Genomic DNA, 23563 nt, shown 5'->3' with positions numbered 1-23563 from the left:
CCCAAGGCTGTGCATGGGGAGGGACCCCCCCTGGGCAGCCCCACCTGCAGGAAGAGGAAAGCTGCGTTCGGCTTCCCGAGCCGTGTGCTTTATTCCAGCATCAGTAAGGTTTGTATTCGACACGGGGGGAGGACAGGGAGGTGTCACTGCATCACCTGTGCAGCTCAGCCATTTGCCCTCACTAACGAAGCTGGCTAATGCTGCCCTCGTTGCGTTACCCTCACCAGATGTGTGTGCACAGGCTGCATCGTGCCCACGGCGTCGGCAGCACAGGAAAATGCCGTGGAAATGCTGCAATCTGCCCTCAGAGGGAAGGACAAGGTCACCCCTGGATGGGGACCCCGAGGGCAGGGGCAATGGGGCCGTGCGCTGGTTTCCCCCCAGGAACAAACACTTCCCCCCTGCTCCAAATAAAAGGGACTCGCAGGTCTGTTCAAAACAGTTTATTGTATTTTTTGTCAGACAAACACATTGATTTCTGGACCACAGTAGAGGATGGAAACCTTTCACAAACTTATTTATTTGAAAATACAAATATAAAATTATACTTTCCACATCTGTGATGTGAGAGACCCCCATCCACATAGTATTTTACAACAGGGCTTTAGAAAGCCATACACAGAGACCTGAAAGATGCTTGATATATATAGATACATATATATATGTATATATATAAAAAAAAAGTCACTACCAAAGTTCTCATCAGTTCATACTAAAGTATAAAAGGAAGGGCTAGGCTTGCCACTGTGCCATAGTTTATTTAGGTACATTTATGACCACCTGAAATGCTTAGACTTGCATTCTAGTACTGATGGAGTTCAGACCTTGTACAACAGAGAATGACTTAATTTGCTACCCACTACGGTCAACGCGACACACAGATCCCACGCTTGGTGTTACGAGTATGTACAGAATACAGAGCTGTATAGCACGGGTGAGTCCTGCTTCTCCGCCAGGCTGCTTGGATTTTTACACTGATCTGAAATGAAATTCTCTCAAGACGATACATTCGGATTGTTTGGTAACTGAGAACCGATCACGTAGATTTACTCTCTCAAACTACTTATTTTTTATTATTTTTGGTAATTTTTATTACAGTATTAAAGTATTGCTTAGCTTACAGAATCTCCTCACGTAGTGTTCACACACAGAAATGGGTTTGAATTCGATTCTGTACGTATGAAACTCTACAGTGTATGTGCGCAGACCCCAGGATCTGCCGGTGTGTCTTCAATGCATCCTGTCTCTTAAACTTACACTAACTTCAGTTTTCTGTTTAAACTATTTTGCTTAAAAACAAACAAACAAACAAAACTAAACTAAAAAAAAAAAAAAATTCAAAAAATTCCACCCAAGAGACATATCCATAGCATAAAAGACAGCTATGAGTTAGTGTTTTTTTTTTTTTTTTGTAAACAGTTTCATATGCAATATCATACATAACCATGGCTGGCCTTCAGTAAAAATGTAGTAAACTATATTGCTTTATTATTGATTATGTTGCATTGAGTGAATGGCAAAAACGAAACAGGAAGGTAACTGTGGCTGGAGTCACTAGCCCTCATTCACACTAAAGATGAAAACAGCATCAGAGGTTTCAGAGCAGGGGAGGGAAGAAAAGAAATCTGAACACCTTTCAGGTCGTTATTACCAACAATTACCCAATGGTTTAACTAGTCTAGCAAGATGTGTAACATTCACCAGCTGAATGCTGCTGTACAATGAAAAAAAAAAACAAAACCCAAAAAACTTACAGCAAGAGAGCCATGCTACCTTAAAGTCCAAGCTACAAATTCAACTCAAAATGAACATTTATGAAGTGTAAGAAACAAAAAAAGGGACAGATCAGGCTTCATTTTAATCAAGCCAATCACAAATGACCTTTTTTTTTCTTTTTTTTTTTTTTCTTTTTTTGGTGGGGGAGGGTAACTGAATTCTTTTGGATTTCTGCAATTCCTTTCAAAATTGGCATTGTGTTTGGTTAAGAAAAATCGTCCCACGGCACGGCCAGCACAGCACCCAGCGCTGCGGGAGGCGTGCGACGGGGGAAAACCGGCTTCCCCGCCACTGACCGCTCTCAGGGGGAGGTATTTTCGGTGCCCATTTTGCACAGCTAGATAGAAATCTCTCTTTTTGGTCACTCCGGGGGTAGCAGTTCTGTACGAGCTGTTTGGAAAGAAAAGGGCAATATCTGCCGTAACTGCGCGTTCGCTCCCTGTGCTTGACTAAAATAAAGATGTAGCTGAGCCTTTGTGCAGAAAATTTACAGAAAACCCCCAAACAAACGAACGAACAAAAACCCCTTTGAAATGGACTTCTAGATGAGTGGGGGACTAATGTGAACCTTAGTCTAGGTAGCCACATCAAAACATATCGGATTCCACGACATTTGTGCTATGGGCCACTGGGACTTTTCAAAAGGTATATAAACATCTAAAACATATTCACACAGATTAGCAATTTCTTCTGAGCATTCTTAAAAAAATATTTTTTTCTCTTAGTAAAATCGTTTTAATATACCGTGCCTCCCTCTTTTAAAAAATAAATTAAAAAAATCCAGTTTTGCATATCTAGCATTAGCATTTAAGGTAGTATGGCACATCCCCTTTTCAAAGTCAAGGGTGGGGATCTACAAAATGCCTTAAGAGTTTGCCAGCATTTTTAACATTGTGAGACCTTTGGTTAGTTGAAACCGCATCAGATCAGCAAAAGAAAAGAAAAAAAAAAGAAAAAAAAAATAAAACAAACAGGAAAAGAAAAAAAAAAGGAAAACCTTCCCAAAATTATTAGCATTTTTTTTCTTAAATAAGAGAAAGTTCTATCCTTACTGGTCCTAAATCTGAATAACTACATCTAAATTTTTAACCTTAATTACGATACACCTACCAATATGTACTAGAAGAGGAAGAGAGAAAGAGGGGGGGAAAAATTCACTACACTAGCATCAGGACAGCACTCTTACAAGATAGCCATTTTATACACTATTAACATACAACAATGATCAACAAAGAATATTCTATGAGGTGATAGGGAATGGAGAGGAAAACCAACTGGTAGTACAGTACATCATCAACATTGACAAAATATCAATAAAAAATTCCCTGATTATACATTGAATTTCAGGGAATTTGGTTTGTTGTTTTTTTTAGTTTTTATTTTTTAAAGAATTGTTTTATTTACTTTATTACTTGATCAAGTCTCAATATTTAAAAAGCGTCCAGCATTTTGCTTAAACCTGGTTGTTCTGAAATAAGAAAAAAACCTAAAATATTACACAAAAAAGCATGATTCTTTTTTTTTAAAAATAAGAAAAACAAGGTTTTCTCCTTTCGGTTAGCAGTATGGTGCCTTGTTTTTGTTAAAGATGCCTTGCTCTACCTTGTCTATTGAACGTCTACATTAGTCTACTTGTTAGTAAAATTTACAAAAATAGGAGTGCAGCAGCTCTTTTTAACAAATGTCGCATTCAGTGTCTTATACTGGCTGTACCTAAAGTACCAAATTTATAAACGTAACAATTTAAAAAAATATTAATAAAACTTGTCAATATTACGTTAAAAAAAGAAGAAATATATCCACACTACAGTATGTTCTTAATGCCACCTACCATGTTGTACTTCTAGTTTGCTGTTGCAGGCCTATTTACCAATATTAAAAAAATTAAATTAAAAAATATCCTTCATAAGTTTCCTCCCCCAACAGAGGACCATATATATAACAGCCAAATATTAAACATGTGCAAATAGGAAACTGTCAGTTTTTCCCCTACCAGTCACAGTGCAATGATGTTTTATACTTTATTTTTTTAAAATTCTGTTTACAACTACAATAAATTAAAATCTTCCGTTGCTTCTAGGGTGAAACTTGTAGCACTGAGGTATTCCCAAAAAACAAAGTCGCTTTCCTAATTCGTTAATACAGAAAAGTAATGGATAAAAAAGGTAACGATGCAAGCTCTACCACCGCTCCGCCTGCAGCTCCCTGGGGCGGGGAGCCCTCTCCTCCCCGGGCTTCGCAGGGCGCTCGGAGCAGCTGAAATGACTGGACAGCAAGTGGATCTAATTCGAAACGACAACTAAGAACAGGTGTGCTTTGAACCTTAAATGCGTTAAATAGTAAAACCGTAGCTTCTTTTTCAGTCTTGGGAAAAGCAGTTTTTAAATTAAAAATACAACGAGACTGTTACTTGGTAAGCTGTGCACGTATGACTAGATAGTATGCTGGTATGACGCTAGGACAGTTCGAAGGTCTACCACACCTACAGAGCAAGCGAAACAGTGTTAGTCTAACGCTGGTGGGCCAGCTCTGGCAGTTGGTCTACACGGTTAAAACTTTACTTTTTTTTTTTTCTTCCATTTTAATAGAGAAACTGCCTCAGACTGACTCCATCACAAAAATAGTTTGTATTTCTCTTTCTTAATAGTTTATATGTAGTTAATGGAATTGTATTTACAGTATTTTTTTTTTTTTTTTTTTCAGAATTCACAATTTCAAAAAACCTTATATCACCTCTTTCAACAAAAAAAAGCACTTATAGAAAAAGGACGCGCCAAAGTCTGCCGTCCTTGCCTTATTGCCGAAAATAGATAGAATCAGGTGAACGAAGACACGTCACAAACGAAAAGAGGGGCCAGGGAACCCGCTGCCGGAGCGCGTGCCCGCGCCCGCCGTGCCCCGGCAGCGCCCAGCCCGCCGCCGCGGCGCTGCCACCACCCGCCCAGGTCTACGGTGCCAGAACTGGTGCCACCCGCTGAGACCCGCGGCGCCGCCTCAGCCTCCTGTAAGCAACAACGACTACGGAGAACGGGAGGAACACGGAGAGAGGGGAGGGGGGAAAAGGAAACGAAAGAAAACCCTTAATATAAACAGCTAGGCTATGGTTAGGCTCCTACGAGATACACAAAGAATTAGGTCTACGTGGCTACGAGGCTATGTCAAAACGCTACGAAAAAACGTGGGTTGGATAGGTTTAAAAAGGGGGGGGGGAACCCATCGAGAAAATAAAACGAACAAGAAATGGATTTTATATACATACTTTTAAAAGCTGTTGTTTTTATAGTACAGCAGATTCATGAGATGATGAGAGAGATTTTAAACAACCTAAGTCCGTCGAGTGCCACCTCCAGTTTGTTTGTTATTGGTGATGATGTAGTGCTCAAAGTCTGATGATATCACCTAAACATGGGACCACTCAGAAACTTCGCCCTGTCTTGCCCGGACATCCAGATAGGCTCTGAAAGGAGAGGAGCACACACAGGACACAGAGGAGAGCAGGGTCAGTGGAGGTTTGGAGACCCGACCGCGGTGCTCAGGCGCTGCCCTGCTCGGCACCGTCCTGGCCATGCTGCAGGCACAGGCTGCGGCTCCGGAGCGGCGGAGCACAACGCCACCACTTCTCCTTCCTACCCTGCACCCCCCCGTCCCCAGCACCCATTCCCTGTGCTCCTGTGGCCGGGCTCTGTCAGCACCAGCCGGGCTTCGTGGCGATCAAACACGACTCGATGCGCTGGAAGAACACAAGGTGTTCCTCGGGCATCGCGCCCCGAAGTTACAAGGCTCCTGTAAAATGAGTGTTATGTTTTTTTTGTTTTATTATATTTGTGTGGGCATGCTGCAGCCACAGGGTTGGAAATAAATATTAGGGGCTTCGGGCAGCTGCAGCGAGGTGCCCGTGCTGGCCGTGTCCCTGGGGTCACTGCCCAAAGCCGCCCCAACGCCGAGCGCTGCACCACGGCGGTAACTTCAAACCCGGTGGTCCTGGAGGAATTAATAACAAGGCTCATTTCCTCCGCTCCAAATCTATTTCAATTAGTAATGAGCAACATTAAAAGCACTTTCTGGTTTTAAGTCATTAATGGCTTGAGTTTTAATACTGGCCAGTAAATGATGGTTACAATTTGATGTGTTGTGGTAAGTGTAAAATGATTACAATATATTAATCTGATGAGCACTGCCTTCACTGCAGCATTATTAGTTTGAATTATGATGTTCTGCTCAAACCTCTAGCATGCTTTGTGTACCACCTTGTTATTACACAGGCTGGTGGCCCAGAAAACATGAAGGATTCTGACAAATCGACCTGAGAATGCACACTGATACGTACAAATAACAACCGGGATTAAAGCAAGAGTGCTTGTGCATTTTTTTTTTTTGCTTTCCCATAAAAAATGCTACTTGGTGGACTGAATCAATTCATAGAACAATTTCAGGTAATCTTGTGTGTTTATGAGTAGATGAAGAGTAAATAGCAAACCCCTTTATTCACTAGTATTTAACTATACATCTATTTTTACATCTATTTTTGTATTATTTAAAGCCTCTGAACATTTCCCACAGATCCCAGTCCCTTGACTAACTGTAGTCCTAATTCATACGCTGATTTTGAATGTGAAATTGATCAGGTAGTGCTGGGCTAAAGACAGAGGAATTAAGGTTGTCACATATATTACATTTGTGTGTCTGCAACAAGAGCTCTAATGGTGAACTTCCGTGGTTTCGTGGGCATACCTTCTAGTTTTCATTGACTGACTTTTCTAATCTACACTGTTCTCAGTGTAAGACTATTTGTTTGCAAAGATGAATATACCAAAGGCCAAAAAATAATAAAAAAATTAAACATTTAATTAACTCGAGCTTAGTTCAAAGGGTAGGAAACTGGCAGCGATCCAAGGATGCATTACTCAGGTAATGTCTTTAATTTAATTTGCTTAGCTTTAATTTTTTTTTAATCTTGATAATTGCTCTATGGTTACTAGTTACAATGTTATCTTTTAGCTGTAATATTTGGTACAGCACTTAATTAAGAATGATGGTTTCTCTGTAATAAAGCAGTGGGGCTCGTCTATTTTTAGATGAGTGCATTCATAGCGAATCTATAACCCTGACCATGATGCTGTCAACTGGCACTTGATTGCTTCCCCAAAGGTTTTTTGGGATCACCGTTTATTTCTGTGGGGTTTTGAAGTCTCCAAATCATTGCACGAAGTGTCATGACTACGAAGACGTGTCTTTGCTGGGTTCTAGCTCCCGATCTGCCTTCCAGTTTCCAACCCATGAGATTGATTTAAATAAAATAAATCACAGAAAGGAATGATTAAAGGCCAAGGAAAGACGAAATGAAGATAAAAGAATTGTTCACTTAAAGTAAATATAAGGGAAATGGTAGTTTAGCACAAAGTACAAATGGTATATACTGTAATACCTCCAAGTGAGATGGCAACCAACCATGTGTAACGTTTCAATGGTATCCATTTGTAAAAGCCGTTGCAATCAAAGGTCCCTAAAATTGTACAATTGTTAAGTTCATCAGTGCTCTATACATGGGAACAGATGATTATTAATTTTTGGCAAGAAATTATCAAAGGACTTGAAAGACTGTGTTGCCAGCATGAATATGTATTTCCAAAAGTTGTTCTGGTCACTAACGACTCCAAGTTCTGAACTCTGGTTACCTTTCCAAGACCATCATCTTCTCATTCCCCCGGTTACAAAAATAAACTTAGGGTTTTTCCCTTTTTTGTTTTTAAACCAGGGTTAGTAAATGGAGAGTGTTAAATAAATATATATGTAAAAAAAGGGCTACTGGACTCTTTGCAGTTATTGGGGGATAGGAGAAATTAAGAGGCTGCCAATCTGCAAGTCAAATACAAAATCAGTCTTTGAAGTATTAGTGCAGACAAATCAGGATATCACGGCTTTCATTGTGCATCTCATTACTTGACAGATCAGGGTGTCACTGAGGTCAAAGTGACCAAGTTTTCCAGAACAAACAGGTCTTTTTCATCAAGCGAAAAATGGAAATAAGGGTCTTGGAAGTGGCAGTTTAAATTGGTGTAATAATATTGCACATTTTGTATGAGAATGGATCCAAGGGGGCTGTCAGGTCCCTTGCGTGTCCATGTGAGGAGCAGGACCAGGGCAGGAATGCAGAGCACGAGGGCACAAGTGGAGGGCAGCAGGCTGTTTTGGCTTTTTGGGTACCAGCAGTTTATGCAATAAAAATAACACAGTTTCAGGAATTTTGTCTGCACTATGCTCCCACTCCCCCATTTCATCCAATTTGGTCAAAGAACAAAATTCTCTGTTTCGTTAGAGGAATCTCGGGGGAGTTCTCTGTACTTTGACATGTTTACCTTACAAGAGGAAAAAAAATCTCAGCATTTTACCAGGAAAAAGTAGAACAACTTAATTTGCTGGTTTTCTGTTTCAGAGACTGACAGCCACTAAAGCAGTTCAACCACATTCATGCTAACACACACAGGTAAAACAGTGCAATCTGAAAAACAGCATGCAGCTTTGTTAAGCAAATTTCCATCGCCCATAATTAGTGAGCCTTCAGAACCACGCAGCACTACAGAAATACGCTTCCAATGACATGACAGCACAACACAAGTGACTTACTTGCAACCTGCAATTTTTAAGGACTGTTAGTGACACCGTAACTGGCCTGAAGATGCCTGGGGGTGAGGCAGCGCCCACCTCCCACACTAACGTGCCCCCAGCTCCACACTGACGCCGCAATGGCAGAGGCTGGAAGCTCCAAGCCCGGACAGTCCCATGCCACCATTGGGATGTTGTGACCCCTGTGGGACACGGGCAGGACTGGTGTCCCTGAGAGCCTCTTTGTCCCCCTGCGGGTGGGAGCAGAGGCTTGGTACACTGCCTGCACGCAGGCACATCAGCCTCAGCGGGCCTTTAAGTGATGTGAAGACCATCTGGATAAGCAGAAGCTTGGAAGGCCGTAATTATTAAACGTGTCTTTTTAAAATAAGCCACGTCAGGACCACAGAAGGCGTCAGACGAGCGTTACCGATCCGGTTTGCAACTCCAGCGGCTCTGGGGCAACAGTGTGCAGCTCTGCACCAAGCCTGTCAGCAACCGCAGCGGGTTAAGCAGAGCGGCAGAGGCTATGGGGGTGACGCGCCACCCACCCCATCACTTAATAGTTCAAAAAACCAAACAAACCCCCCTTAACGTCACTAAATAACGACCCCATCCCACCCTGGCTGGCACGCGGGGGCCGCGGCGCGTGGTACTTACGGCGATCCCGTGGCCGAAGCCGGAGCCCGGCTGTGGGCTGGCAGCGCTTATGTAGTTGCCGACGCCGGAGTCCTGGCTGGCCGTGCCGTAGAGGTCTGCGACGGGCCCGGGGCTGTTGGCCCCGGGGAAGCCTCCGGGCCGGGCTGGGTTGGAGCCTGCCGGGGAAGCGGGTGCGCCAAAATTCGGTTGAGCACTGTAGCTATTCAAGACTGGTGTGCAGAGAATAAAGCTGGGTATGAGGCCAGACGCCGGGCATGCACCGTTATTACAAAGCCAAACACCAGAATAAACAGCCTAGGCCCAACTTCTAACACTTAACCAAGGCCATGCGATAGGAGAGCAAGTACTGAATAATAGTCAGCCCGTACTACTACGAAGCTTAGAGCTCCAAAATATATATATGAATATATATAAAAAAAAAAAGAACAATCATTCAACACACTACTGCAACCAGAGACTGGAGGTGCTCATTTTCACCAAATTATCACAAAATATAATAGATATTTTTCAACATCTGACTTGATGCTCATGCAGTAGTAACAAGTTCTCTAGGTCTGGGCACGCCGAGACAGCATTCACATCCCATGCAAACTACAAAGGAACTAATTTGAGACTACACATTGTGGTAATATTGATATTAAAATGTTGACAGCAAATAACTTCAATCACTTCTAGTAAAATCATTTTTGGATCCATTCGATACTTTTGAAAAAAAACCCGCCCTTTTAAATTGGGAAGCTGTAGAAATAGTTCAATAGTTTTTTGTTGTTGTTTGGTTTTTAATGGTATGGAATGGAACAGTTTGGATTTTTTTTTAATATATGAGCAAGGAGAGTGTTGTTTTGTTTATTGATTTTTTTTCCTTTTGATTTGGAGAGCGAAGACCTACCTTCGTCTCCAAAACCATGCTTGGGACATCAACCAAAATTAAACAAATAAATAAAGATCAAAAGCAAAAAAGAATTCCAGAGGGTGTATGACAACTCACCTCCTAACGTGGAAGTAAAAGAAAATTTTATTTTTTTCCTCCCTTTGTAATTTTTTTTTTTTGAGACAGAAAAACAATGTAAATAAGAATGATACTAAAGAATAAATTTAGGTATTAAAGCATGTTAGATGATCAGGCTTCTGGCATTTCTCACGGTTGCTCTTGGATGTAAAATTTATGAGAAAGAGGTTTCAATGCAAAACAAAAGTCAGCGGGCTGGGGAGAGCTGATGGGGATGGCTGCTGGAAGCTGGAGCTACCCCCACGCCGTGCTGGTGGCCCCTCGGCCTGCACCCTGCACCCCACACCCTGCACCCCTCATCCCATACCCCACACCCTGCACCCCTCATCCCATACCCCACACCCTGCACCCCAATACTGCTGCCGGGCCCCGTGGCTGCCCCGGCTGCACGAGGTGCTGCAGGGACAGGGGGAGAGAGGCCTGGTCGCACCGGCCTGCCCAGGCTCTGGCCATGTCCTCACAGCTGAGACTGACTAGCAGGGCACCCAAAACCATGCTAAACGCGGCACAAACAGGTCTGCTGCTGCTGGCAGGACACGGCCAGCCCTACCACACAGCCACCGTGTCCCTGCAAGCTTGCCCGAGCTGTGCTCGTGGTTGTAAGCAGGCACCTTCACCTCCACGCTCAGGCCTGCACCAGGACTTGCTCAGCCTTCTCCCCCGGCCGCAGCTCCCTGCCTGTCTCCATTAGGCACTAAAAGGGTTTATAAAGTTTGATAGCCTGCAATAATCTCCTGCCCCTAGCCTGCAGCTCAGCACCAAGCCGATCAACTGCTGGGGTTTACTGGGGCTGAACACCAGCCTGGGGACAAGCCCTGCTCACCCAGCGGGAGCAGCGCGAGGGAGGACGGTGCTCCTGGTGAGCTCTTTCCAAGACACAAAGTGAGCTTTGGAACAGCCCTGCCTTACCAGCTGCTGAACGTGAACGAGAACTGGGGGCCAGCAGCCAGCCCAGAACTGAGCTGAGGCCGGCACCTTGCTGGGGCTGAGCCGCCACCAGCCCTCCAACCGTTCCCACCGCGCTGACCACGCAGGAGGCACGCGTTTCTCAAATGAACAGATTAACTACTCCCAAACCCATCCAAATGGCAACTGTTGGCTCTGCAGCAACAGGAAAGTAAATTTTGCAAAATAAATGATTTTCTGTGGCTCTAAAGTGGTAGCAGGGGAAAGTAAGTAGGTCATCTTAGCTAGCAAGTTAAATGAAATAAGGCATGAGAGAGTAAACAGATTATTTTGGAATTCACTGGCAAACAAAGTACCATTTTTTTATTATTAAAGATTAAATGTCAAGATAACATTTGGCCTTCTCACTCATGAAGAAAAATATCCAGCTGAGATGTTCAAAAGCCCTTTATTACTATAAGCTAGCACTTTTTTTTCCCCTTTTCTTCCTCCTGTTTCAACAAAATGGATGCGGGTTTCACTGCCCAGTCACACAGAAAACCCCGCGTGGCCGCTTGTGCAAAGCCACGAGCCTCCAGGAGGGACACCGGTGGCTGCATCGCCAGTTTACAACCTGCTTTTAATTGTTATACAGCAACACGTGTGCCAGTAGGAGGTGCAAAGGGTGACAACAGCATTGCTACTGCCAGGGGAGGCAATGCCAGCCCCCAGCCCAGGACAGCAGTGGGACAGCGCTGCCCTGCCAGCATGGCTCTGCCCTGCGCGAGTGGTTGCCTCCCCATCATTCACAATGAATTTCCCAGCATGGTTTGCTGGGAAGAAGTCCAAATCGTGACAGTAATGTGAAGACACAGTCCCCAAAACACACAGCTCTCATTTAGAGGTGCACGGGAGATTTAATTAAAAATCAAAGTTGGGGTGCAAGGCCAAATTTCTCTTTGCCGCAGCCCGCTAACAGCAACAGCACGTTGGGGCTGCCATGAATGCTCCTGTATAATGCTTTAAGATTCAATTTCAAGATGTAGTGATCAAATATTAGAGCGTTTCAAAACGGTACTGAAATGAGGGCAGGGCTGGTGAGCTGGGCATCCCGCAGCAGATGTGTGACACAAAGGCTGCCCTTGGGTTTGCACTACGGCGAGCAGGGATGCGGGGCACTGCGGCCAGCCCCACTGGAGATGCGTGGGGCAAGGCTGCGGGGATGATGTGAGTGAACACCCCTGTGAACACTGCTGCAGCCTGGGACCAGGAGTGGGACGCAGCCAGGGCTGGTGCCTGCACGATGCTGGGGGCTGCCCGACGCTGTGCTGCTGCGGGCAGGAGCAGCGATCCGCATGGGGACGAGCCGCATCGATGCTGGGGCTCATCAGCCATCCATACGCTGCGGCATCTCTGCATCATTAACTCGCAACTGCAAAACTGCACAGCTGACGAGGAGACATGCTCTGCCGTGTCCTGAAACCTCACTAAAAGGAAAGAGCAAACAGAGCAGCAAGGAGCCAGAGAGGTGCTCCGTCCCTCCGAATCAGCCCAGCCACTGCCATTTACATCTTCAAGAACATCGGAGGAGCGGCTGTCACACACGCCGAATGAGTTGGCGACTGTTTATTCAAACGTCCTTCTGATTGCGGGTATGTAATGTAAGGAAAAGGCAATTTTCTATCTGCTGAGCATCAATTTAATACTACACACTGATGATCACAGAAGTGACTGCGGAAGAACGCGCGGCACAGACGCACGCCCAACGCCCCGCTCTCTGCAAGCGGCTCGGTGGGGGCGCAGGATGCCCACTTTGTGCACCGCCTGCTAAACAGCTGCTCACAAAACTTTACAGGAAGGGCTGGAAGCTTTCACAGAGCTGACACTTTGCTCCAGACCCGATACATGAAATAGAAAAGCTCTCATAATTACCAGGAGACTAAACACTCCTCAGAAAGCCTTATTTTAACGATTCACTCAGCCATGGCGAGTTGCTAAATATTTGTCTTCTCACAATAGCTGCACTGAAGCGCACCTCGAGCTGGAGGCAGTTTTACGAGCGCTTTGAAACAACAGCAAAGGGACCTTGAACGACTTTCCCAACATACAAAATGCGATGCATTCGGGTAAGAAATGCCTGAAAAGAAATCTGTTGTACACAAACCTGTGAATAATCTGAGACTAACATAAAGCAGAAAACAAAACAAAAATCCTCCGGACTCTGATACCATTTCAGTCCTCAAAGGAAAATGAAGACACCGTGGAGACACAGATCTGCAGGACCAAGCTCCTGCTGTCAGCTCGATCGCAGCAGGAGCTGTCCAAGAGCTGTGTGCCCCTGCACACGGGAGCTCCTCTCTGGGATGCGTTCGGTGCAACCCCACACGTTCACTGCACCCAGTCCTTGAGCACTGCTGGGGCTTCCCAGGCAGTGAACCTCCTGCACGTCTTCCTGCCAAGCTGAATAGGAATTTGAAGAGAGTTTTAAAATGCACCCATAACCTCAAGACAGTGCTTCAATGAGCATGGCTATTTTATTACTAACTCGTCTCGGCGCCCTTTAGCAGAGCCGGAGCTGTCTTTATCCACACCTAACACGCGTGTAAGGTACTTCCCAACGCACCACTCAGACAAGTGAGTGATGTGAAGCAGCCAACAGCTGGAGCCCAAGGCGAAGCTGGCAGCTCAGGCTGACGGAGAGGCAGGAGGCTCGGTGCTCCAAACACTGCTGGGAGCAGGGACGGAGCTCGTGGGAGCTCGCTTATTAAGCACCTTCTCCTACAAAGCGCCGTGTTATCACAGCCCTTGCTCGTACATTAATCCGCGTTCAACAAGAAAGGTCACTATTGAAAGATAAACTCTCTTTCGATGAACTCTTGAGAAATTTCTAAGTCAGGATTCATTATGACATTTGCCTTAGCAAGTGGTGTACTGCGCTGAACAGGATCCAAACGCCTCTGGGAGGGGAGGGAGCAGATGGGTAAAGCACAACAAGTTGCATGCTGAAATCCCACCCAGAGCAACTCGATTCAGCTGTAAATGATGGAGGTAATGAGGGAGGGGAAGGAAGAAAAAAATATAAGGATTTTGATATTACTGGCCTACAAAGAAACCTTGCATGGTCCTGGGCTTATGATCAATCCTCTCAGGGCTTAGTGAATTAGCCATGGCAACGAAACAACGCTCTTAAGCACCCCTCAATTACGCTGTTTCAAAAGCAAGCCAGGAAATACACGCGGGGCTGTGAGGCACTGCCTGGGGACTGCTGCTCTGGCACACAGCCACATGCAGCACTGAGTTACAACCCTGCTCCCCCTCCAACGGCACCAGAACCTAGACTTACATCCACTCAAAGCTTCCCAAAGTGATTAAAACCCTTAGCATTTATTGTCCTCAGGATAGATTAACTCAGGAGCTGATCCAAAGCCACTACACATCCTCTGTTTGTGCACCAAGCCAGCAGCCACGCCTGGACCTGGGCAGCTGGAGCAGAGACCAGGCGTCCACCGAGCCCGGGAAGAGGGCTCAGCCCCTGAGCAAAGTCAGCCCAAGGTGGCAGCAGTGGGAAAAGAGGTCAGTAGAGCAGCCTGTTCTATATGAAATACCATGTTGTGCTTTTTTTTGCATGTAACATACAAACATTTCACAAGTTAGGGAAAAAGGAATGCGATGAGCAGTGCAAAATCCGCGGCTGCCTTCCCCGCCACTGCACACAGGCAAGGGAAATCTCGAGTTTGAAAGAAACCACCAGATGATTTACTGGCTTTCCTCCTTGAGAAGAGGCAGAATACTTCAGGATGAAATATAGTGCCCTGTTATCGCAGCCAGAAACGCATCTCGGAGCTGAGAGCGCAGCTGAGTGCTGAAGCGAGCCGGCTGCAGCCGCCGCAGCTTCTCCTCGCCCGCAGATGTCCCCGTCCCCTCCCGCAGGTGTCCCCATCCCCTCCCGCAGACGTCCCGGTCCCCATCCCCTCCTGCAGACACTGGGCTGTAAATCTGGGCCACGCCACCGCCCGCGCTCGCCCCAGCCGTGCATCTGTAAGCACTACAGCAGCGCTCCCAGAGAACCGCCTAATGGCAATCAATCACCTCCCGGGGAGGGCTCATTATCCCTGGGCAGCAATTAACACTGGTGAGCTAATTTACTACTGGCATTGCTACAGCAGAGTCCAACCACAGAGGCTGGCGGAGGTGTTACTCTGAGAGCAGGTGCTGATGTGGAGCACGGCACGGAGACCGGAGCGACATGCCTGAAGAGCAGGAGAAGAACGAAGCACCCCCCGTGAACATATCCGAATTTAAAAAGCGTGTATCTGTTTGTTCTTGCGAGTGGAGCAAATGGAAGAGACTCTATAAAAATATATTTTAAAAACCAACCCAAGTGGAAGGGATTGTTCAGTGCCAGCAGTGTGGAATTGCTGCCGGGAGGAGACGTCCCAGCATTTTCTTCCTACACCCAGTGCTGGTCACCTACAGCTCGCTGTTTCTCCAAGCTCTCCTTGCTCTGCTTCATTCCGCCAGCCCCGGCGGTGCCTTTCCACACAAACAGGCTTTTTGACAACTTGTTGATCCAGTGCTCTAATTTCTGGATGACTCTCTCATCTACCATAAACAGCCACGCACAATTTGGCAGGCATTTCTACCATCAATGTTTATGATAATAACAACACGTGCTTGAAAGCAGCAGGAAATTTTCAATATAACTATCATTAAGACAAAATGCTTTAAATCAAAGCCATTACCCACTACCAAGACTCAAAGCTCACAAGATTAGGCTGTTTTTTATCTTTATGAAAAATTCATATAACATTCCACAACAACATCTTCTAGCTCGAAGGGGGAAACAATCTAATAACACTTAACGCCGGCGATGGAGATGGAAAGGGGATCGGGGTGGGGGATGTATGGCTCAGGGTGGGGGCAGACAGGTCAGGGAGGTGACATCTGGCCAGCAGCAGGGCACACACGGGAGATGAGGGTGCACAGCCTCCTGGCACCAGTGGCACGGGGACAGCACTTGTCTGAGTGTGCTGTGGCCCCGTCCTCTGCACACAACCAACCACGGGTAGCCCAGCTGGGCCAGGAGCTGTACCAGTGCTTGGGGACATGTCATTTAACTCACTTGGGACTACTGGATTTAAGAGGGGTTGCCCACTTTTTTGCAGGAGGAATACCATCTGTAGCTTTAGGGTAACTACACCTCATTCCCTAAGTTGGCCATCCTAAAAGGACGCTTTTACTGCCTTCCTCAAACCTCTGTGGCACTGTGCTGCAGTGTCTGGAAATTGGGAATTTCCCCAGGAGTTACCCAAGCATTCAAGCCTGCTGTACTGTCTTTGCAAGAACCCGAGTGTAAATGCTGCAGAGGACATTACAGGAGCACCGGGGCTACTGGTGCGGGGCAGATTGCTCCCCTCCTGATTTCCTGAGCATCCTGTGTGTCCTGAAGCATGAGCACCAATGGCCACATCTCCGTGCATGACTAATGGAGCAGCAGTCACAGTGTGGTGCTGATACTTTAAATAACCACCACAGTACGGACTGCGGAGAAACTCCAGCACTGCCTGCAAAGCTTAAATCGTTAGTGCTTAGAGCCTTACAAATACCGTGTCGTTAGCTAGCACGGCTCTCCTCTAACAGACAGCTTGGCCAAAGCTAATGCTTTGTGCACTCACAGCTGAAGTTAAGGAGCTTGTGCCTCGCTTCTCAGAGATGCTAACTACCCAGAGGTGATTTACCTGAGACTCGATGTACAAATTAATGCCAGTGTGAATTAAGATGTCGGTGCTCGCGATTCTTGTTTGCCATTCAGACTGTGGGAGTGCAGAGACACAGCACCGAGAACTAAATGTTCACGTTTAGGCTCTTCTGTTATATACCAATCACTGCACACAGCTCCTGCCAGAGGCACAAACACGTTTGTTTGTGGTCAGGATGAACTACCAGAAGCATCACTGTCCTGTATCTGCTGTATTTACATACAGCACCACTTCATGTCTGAGGCTAACCGTGCCTGGCACACCTCCAATTCAGATCGATGCTCAAACTAAAAAATGTCTCGGAAATAATGAGCTGGAAACACACAGACGTTCTGGAGAGCAGCAATGTACAAACAGCTCACAACTCCCTGAAACAGAAAGTGGGAGACAACCCAGAAAAGCAAATCACCCCGCTGTTACAATTAGAGGCGCCGTTCAGCACGGCCCCTGCGGAGACCTGCGCGGTGCCGCGCTTCGTTTGCGCTCTTTCCATGCAGACTTGAAAAGCAAACACCTCTCTGCAAGAACCCACGGCAGACAGAGATCCCCTGTCAGTGCTGAAAGCCAGAGACATTTTTCCTAGGACAGCCAGGTCAGTCCTGCCTCTGGGAACCCCAAGGGCCAGCTCTGTGCCTTCTCCGCACAGCTCGGCGATGGGGCACAGCGGTGGGCAGCCCTCCCTGCCTGCAGCCCTCCCGGCCCTGCAGGAACAAACAAAATAAAACAACTGTCGGGCTCATCAGCAAAGTAAGTGGTGATGAGGCCAAGAGACACCGAGAGCTGCTATCTGCCTTAACAAGGTACTATTTGTACGTTATTTTCTATCCGCAGTCACACTTTAAAAGGTTGTTCTGTCTCTGCAACCCCTTTGGAAACGGCTTCACACATCAAAATATCGCAAGGATAACGACAAAAAGCAGTGGGTGGTGAACAGGTTCCCAAGCTCGGCAATTACAGCTGGAACTGAGCAGAGCACAGGAGGGGGACACCGCCTGACCCCTCCTCGCGGCAGCCGCCTCCCAGACCGCGCAGTGTTGGTGACAATTATTAACACTTCCCAGGCCCGCAGCTAGCAGCAATCCAAGCTGCTATGAACCAAGCTGGACACGTCGGTGTGATAATGACAATTGTGAACTTGTGGCGACTGTTCCTGCCTCCGTTCTGGCACTCTCCTGCCAGCACGGCACGGGGACTTCTGCTCCACCGCCGTACGGGGGCCGAGCACTCGGCACGGACACAAAGAGCGAATTCTGAGCGATGGTGGGCGAGCAGAGAGCCAGAGCTGCACAGTCTGAACAGACTGGTGTAAGCTAAAAATTCGAGTGGTGCAGGTGTTTAAAAACCAAGCACCGTCCCCTTGGTGCTTGCTGCAGGCACGTGAGCAGCACCTGTTCTGCTAAAGACTGCACTTAACTCCTCTGAAGCATCAGCCAGAGCTGCTGATGTGCACTGATTTGCCAAAAAAAAAAAAAGACATGAAATCCAACGTATTCAAGCCCAGCTTTTCTAAGTCATGCACTTATGTAGCAGGACAAAGAAATGCACTTTCCAGCTTGGCTGTAATTTTTTTGCGAGCAATCAATATTTACTGCCTAATCATATTCTCCATATTGCAAGTTAGCGGTGTCACTCGCGCGCCGGGCCGAGCGCTACACGGAGGCCACACAAAGCTTCACTTGTAGAAGCTGCAATCAGGGAGCCAGCTCTTGTCACAGCCTTACAAAAGGATTTCCTCTCGAGCAGCTCATCTTTAATCATTATAAAAGCACAGAAGTTTAATCCATTTTTGATGTAAGCGCTAATAGCTTTGTGTCCTTGAAGTTCAAAGTGGTCTTCGTGCATGTCGCTAATTAGCCGAGCAAGCAGCCATTCAGCTCCCTCTCATGTTTCTAATTAGATCCTTAACAACAAACAAATGTCGACCTTACAAAGGCTGTGCTACGTTTCCCTCCATTAGTTAAACAGTTTGGGAGGGAGGCGGTTTCCATTTTTCTGCAGTCGCTCCCCCTGAAAACGTCGCTCGAGGATGCCGGGCTGGGGCACTGGGGTGCCCGTGCTGCCCCGCACCGACCGCCCCTCGCTCAGGTGCTGAGCACCGGGGGTCTTGGGTGGGCAGGGACCACCCCGGCCCCATGCTGTGGCCTGGGATGCTCACCAGCTGCATGGAGACCAGCACGTGGAATACAGAGGTAGAGACACTCGGTCCTGTCAGCCATCTTCCCAACAGGTTTCTCCGCCAATTTAGCTGGTTTTACAGTTAATTTAAAATCTGGTGTGGTTTAATTTTTACATACTTCACGTGAAATGGTTGGGATTGTTTCCTCTTGCTCTCTTTTGGCACTGGCTGTCTGTACCAGGCTGCCTCAGAGCCATTTCAGCAGCAGCATCCCCACCACAATGTGTTTGGGTTTTCAGGTGAGGTCCCTGCTCCAGTGCCCAGCTGGGGCAATCGAGGAGGTCCCTGTCCTGAGCACGGTGGCCGCTGCCCCCTCTCTCCATGCCCTGGGCCACGGGCTCTTGCTGCGTTGTGGGACCCGGCCCCAGCACTGTACGTGCTGCCAGTGCCTGTGCATGAAGCTTTAACACTTATTACCATCCATCCAGCTGGCAAATGAGGGCTAAAGCTTGCGGTTCTGTGCTAATGCAGACCTCTCGCTAATAATTTTTCTATTTAAAATGAACAAGAGCCAAGCTAAGAGAAGCTGGCGCCTTCACCTCTCGCTGCGTAACGTGAAATCTGTTGCTACTTTTACCATGGGCAACCACATCTGCATTAATTGTTTACCACAGCCCGGACAGGTCTTTTATTAATATTAATGAGTAACAGGGAACAAAAGGCCCCTTTATTTTTAGCCTACTCTAATTGCGTAGTAATTACTCATCTACAAAACAAATGAGCCAAACTCCATTGCCATAGCAACAGAAACTCCGGCCTCCCACTGTAACACATTAACTGGCTATCACTCCTGTTAATTTTAAATTGAAGCCTTTTGTACAATAACAGACAATACTGGAGGAAAATTAAAACAAAACCAGGTCTTTGTTCCGCTGCCTGATGCGGCCGCAGGGGAGGGCAGCACGGAGGGGGCACCTTCCTGCGGGGTGGACACCTCGGGGGGCAGCAGCCCCGGGCCAGCCGGGCAGCAGGTGAGCTGTGAGGCTGCGTTGAACCCTGGTGCTCCCACACCATCATCCTCTTGTGCCATGGAGTTTGCACCAGGAGCCTGCACAGATGTTTCCACCAGACTCTGTTGGTCAGACAGGTGCCCCCCTGTACGCCTGCACTGCTCTGAACGCCTCTCTTGGGATGGGCAAGGGGAAGACCCTCCCCATCACTGCTGCATTTGTTTAGCTCGAAATTGTTTTGTTGATCCTGCTCCCTTACACCCAGGCCCAGCACTGGGAGGAAGGAGAAAGTGGCACTGCTCTGCCCACCAAAATGAGACCTTGGACACGTGTGTCAGCAATCATGCACATTCCTGGCCTTCATGCCCCACGCAGGACCTCCCTGACCCATGCCCCTGCTGCCAGCAAACACGAGCTATGGGCACCAACAGGGCTAAGGCTGCCTGACACAGGTTTTTGGTAATAACACCCTGGAAAGGAAAACATGAGCTCATGGTTGAGGAAACTGCGAGACGCTGTGCCTACCATGCCGAGGGCACCGGTTCATCTGTCAGCAGCAAATACCCGCGGCCCCTTCGCAGGCACCTGGAAGCCCTCAATGGCACACAGCTCTGGGCTCTTGCTATAACTACCAGGAAATGCCTCTAAAAAGCCCCAGATGTGCGAATCGATTATTTTTAAAAAGCTCGAGTTTATATACCTGAAGACCAATTTCGCCTTCTCCAGCAATTACTGATCCACACTCCTCATGCTAATCCAGAGCCAGATGCCTGCTAACATCTGCTGCAAGGAAAAATGCCGCTGCTTCTTTTCCACTTTTTTATCTCAGAAAGGAGAGAGGGAAAAATATAACTGTAATTATGTATTTACTTCTAAAACATTTGGGGAGAGAATCAGCATGAAAATACTCACAGTAGTGTGTCTGTAAAATGTGCACCGTGTCACATTTAGCCGTTGTCCCGCTAATGGGTAACAGCCTGCGCCTGCTGCCAGCCAGGCGAGTTGCTCCTCAGCTCAGCGAGTATTTTATGCTGCTGGTGATTAAAATGCACGAGACGTGCTCGTGTGCTTCAGCACCTCATTGCACCACTCAGCTCACGCTGGAGGCCCCGCTTTCAAACTTCACAATGGCTCGCCTGCGTCTTGCGTGGAACAAAGTTTAATTACGAGGCCGAGAGCCCTGTCCCTCCGCTCCTACTGGGGAAGACGCAGCCAAACGGCGTCACTTGGCCACCGCAGTGCTCGGAGGGGCTGCGGCACAGCCTGCCCGGCCACGGGGCTGCACGGGGCACGACGTGCGTCCCGCACGAGCTCTGCCAGGGAGCTTTTTCCCACTGAAAATAGTTCTCCTGATTGAAAAGACTATTAAAAGTTAGCCACTAAATTCATTAAAGATTAACTTACGCTGTACTTAAGTCTGCACTTCAGAGGTGGTCACTAATTGCACTGGAGATGATTTATCAAGTGCGCGAGATTTTCTATTACAAAATTATTGATTAAAGCTGATGTATTTAAACCACAATAGACTTCAGCCAGGAGCCCTGTGAAACAACCGCCGCTGTGGTCAAGGCCTAATAACAGCGGCACAAAATTGTTTTAAATCTACTGAATTTACTACTTTGTCCTTTAGAAAGCTCAGTCCCACGAGGATTTAAAAAATCAGGAAATGGCATCCTAGAGTAAAAGAAGACAAACAAGGCTTGTGGGTAGCCTGAGTTCTGCAATGAGCGGGGGCTATAACAGCCCCAGCAAAAAGCACCTGGGGAAACGCCGACTGCCCTTCTCACGTAGCCATGCTACACAAGCTGGAGGAGAATGGCACATTCACTGTTCAGACAGGTCTCAGTGCAGTCTGGCTTCTTCTCTGTTTAACACGAGACATTTGTCTTTGTGCTCACCCATTACCGGAGCACAAAGCTGTGCGTGGTTCTTTGTCTTACCCCTCCCACCCTGACCGCCTGCAATGCTCTCAAATGCTGACTGCCTCTGCTAGGAAGATAAGCAAAAGATAAAATCTGATGCAGCCATTAATTTTTTGATGCATCAGCCGTGCTGAGCTCCAGTTGCCAGCCTCTGTCACATAATTACAGGCTGTTCCAATGGAGTGAGAAATTTCAGCCTGCTTGCTGCTCCCAAGTGGTCCACTTGTTAGGTTCTGGCTTTTGAGATTACATAGCTTGGATTAAATTTTATGTACTTTTATATAGCAAAATAAAAGAAGGAGAGTAGTTCCATCTGAGCTGCTGAGCCACAAGGGAGTCCTCTCAATGGGCCGTATAAATCCCAGACTGGCTCATCACTGGATCTCCGAAACGCTCCTCCTCCTGACATTTCTGTGTGCCGGCGCCAGCTCCGCTCCTTCCACACACAGACTGACTGCGGTCCCACTTTTTTATGGCTGTAATTTGCTAACACTATGGGTGCCTAACGACAAGATTAAATTTTTAGAGCACCTTCTTTAAGTATAAGACCAGGATTCCTAAACCCCATGCAATTTGTCGCTCTGCTAACTTTTAGATACACTCCTCACTTCATCATATGCCTCGCGCATTAAACAGTGGGTCCTCCCGTCTCCTTGGCAGATTGAGATTGAAGGGGGAAATTATTCTCCCCCTTGATGCAGGAGGGGTTCAGCTCCTCAGGGGCAATAAGGGAAGTAATCTGGGTGGCTCAGATTGCCTTGCATGGGCTTGCATTGTGTCGGCTCCATCCTTGCAGTTGTTTGGTTGATTTACTTCATGTTCTATTAGAGGTAAGGAGCGGATACAAACTCTTAATTACATTTTGAAAGCCCATTCTGGATATTTTATTTCCTTTTAAAGCACTTGCTGAAATAAGTGCCCTAAGATTGCCTGTACCCAGCGGAGCAGGAACGCGCTCAAAGCACGCTCGGTTTGCAGGGCATCGCCTGAGCGCCCAGGGAGGAGGGAGGCTGCGGTGGGACGGTGCCATACAGTATCTGTCTGATCCCAGCAGGGTACCTTCTGACAACCAACAAACTAAACCAATAAGCAAAGCCTAATTCAGGATCTCAGTTACCATCTGTGAAGCTTACTGACTACAACTGCATTTGTGGAAGAATTTAAAAAGTTTAGTGCATAAACCGGGGCATGAGAAGCAAAGACGCTTGCTGGCTCAATGGCAAAGATGATGAACTTGTCTCAAACTCCTAATGCTGATATTTATGAAATGTTAAATCTTAATAGAAAAATGTTCCCTTAAGCTCAGTGACATGGCAATGAATACAAACCGCCACTAGCTTAGAGTCTCTGTTGCATAACAAGATTTAAGGTTTATGACCTAAAAACAATTGCTTTACAGCTCAGGACAGTCTGCAGGAAGCTGCTTCACACACATGGTATTATACAGACACCCAAATGGAGTGATTTGCATTTGGCACATCTGGTCTACAACTGCTAACGAATGATTCTATGGGCTAATATGGGCGAGTAACAGGCTGATGAAGAAACCATGATTGTAAAATGATTTAAAAAATATCTTAAATTCTTTTAAATACAAAATAAAAATAGGAGAATATAGTTATACTCGGCATTTTAATTCCTAGGGACTTTAATTTGAAAAAAATATAGCAAATTTACTATCAACATAACAGCATGTGCGGGTTCTTGTACAGAAGGGTGTAGGTTGCCTACAGCCATGTTCAATTTAAACTTCCAGATAATGGGATTTAACAAATACGGTACTATGGATCCAAGCCTTTAGCAGCTCTCTGCTTTATTGATAG

At 46.7% G+C, this 23563-nt stretch overlaps 1 protein-coding gene across 13 annotated transcripts in view; it reads right to left on the bottom strand.

Moving 5' to 3' along the window:
• Window positions 1-428: 428 nt before the first annotated feature.
• MSI2 (musashi RNA binding protein 2) overlaps window positions 429-23563 on the bottom strand; it is a 227212-nt gene continuing 204077 nt past the window's right edge. For 5 of the 13 annotated variants that reach the window (XR_011089017.1, XM_068656177.1, XM_068656183.1 and 2 more), the window contains 3 exons: window positions 9040-9194; window positions 7202-7279; window positions 429-5233 (listed from right to left, as the gene is read on the bottom strand). Coding sequence is in view for 12 of the 13 variants with exons in the window: in XM_068656177.1 (XP_068512278.1) it covers window positions 7238-7279; window positions 9040-9194 (197 nt within the window). In the remaining variant the exon portion in view is untranslated. Of the gene's footprint in view, window positions 5234-7201; window positions 7280-9039; window positions 9249-23563 lie in introns of those variants that run through there. The other 8 variants (XM_068656175.1, XM_068656179.1, XM_068656173.1 and 5 more) reach the window with 4 other exon arrangements.

The sequence above is a fragment of the Anas acuta genome, chromosome 19 (assembly GCF_963932015.1).
Source record: "Anas acuta chromosome 19, bAnaAcu1.1, whole genome shotgun sequence".
Lineage (NCBI taxonomy): Eukaryota > Metazoa > Chordata > Aves > Anseriformes > Anatidae > Anas > Anas acuta.
This window is presented reverse-complemented; position numbering and strand designations above follow the sequence as displayed.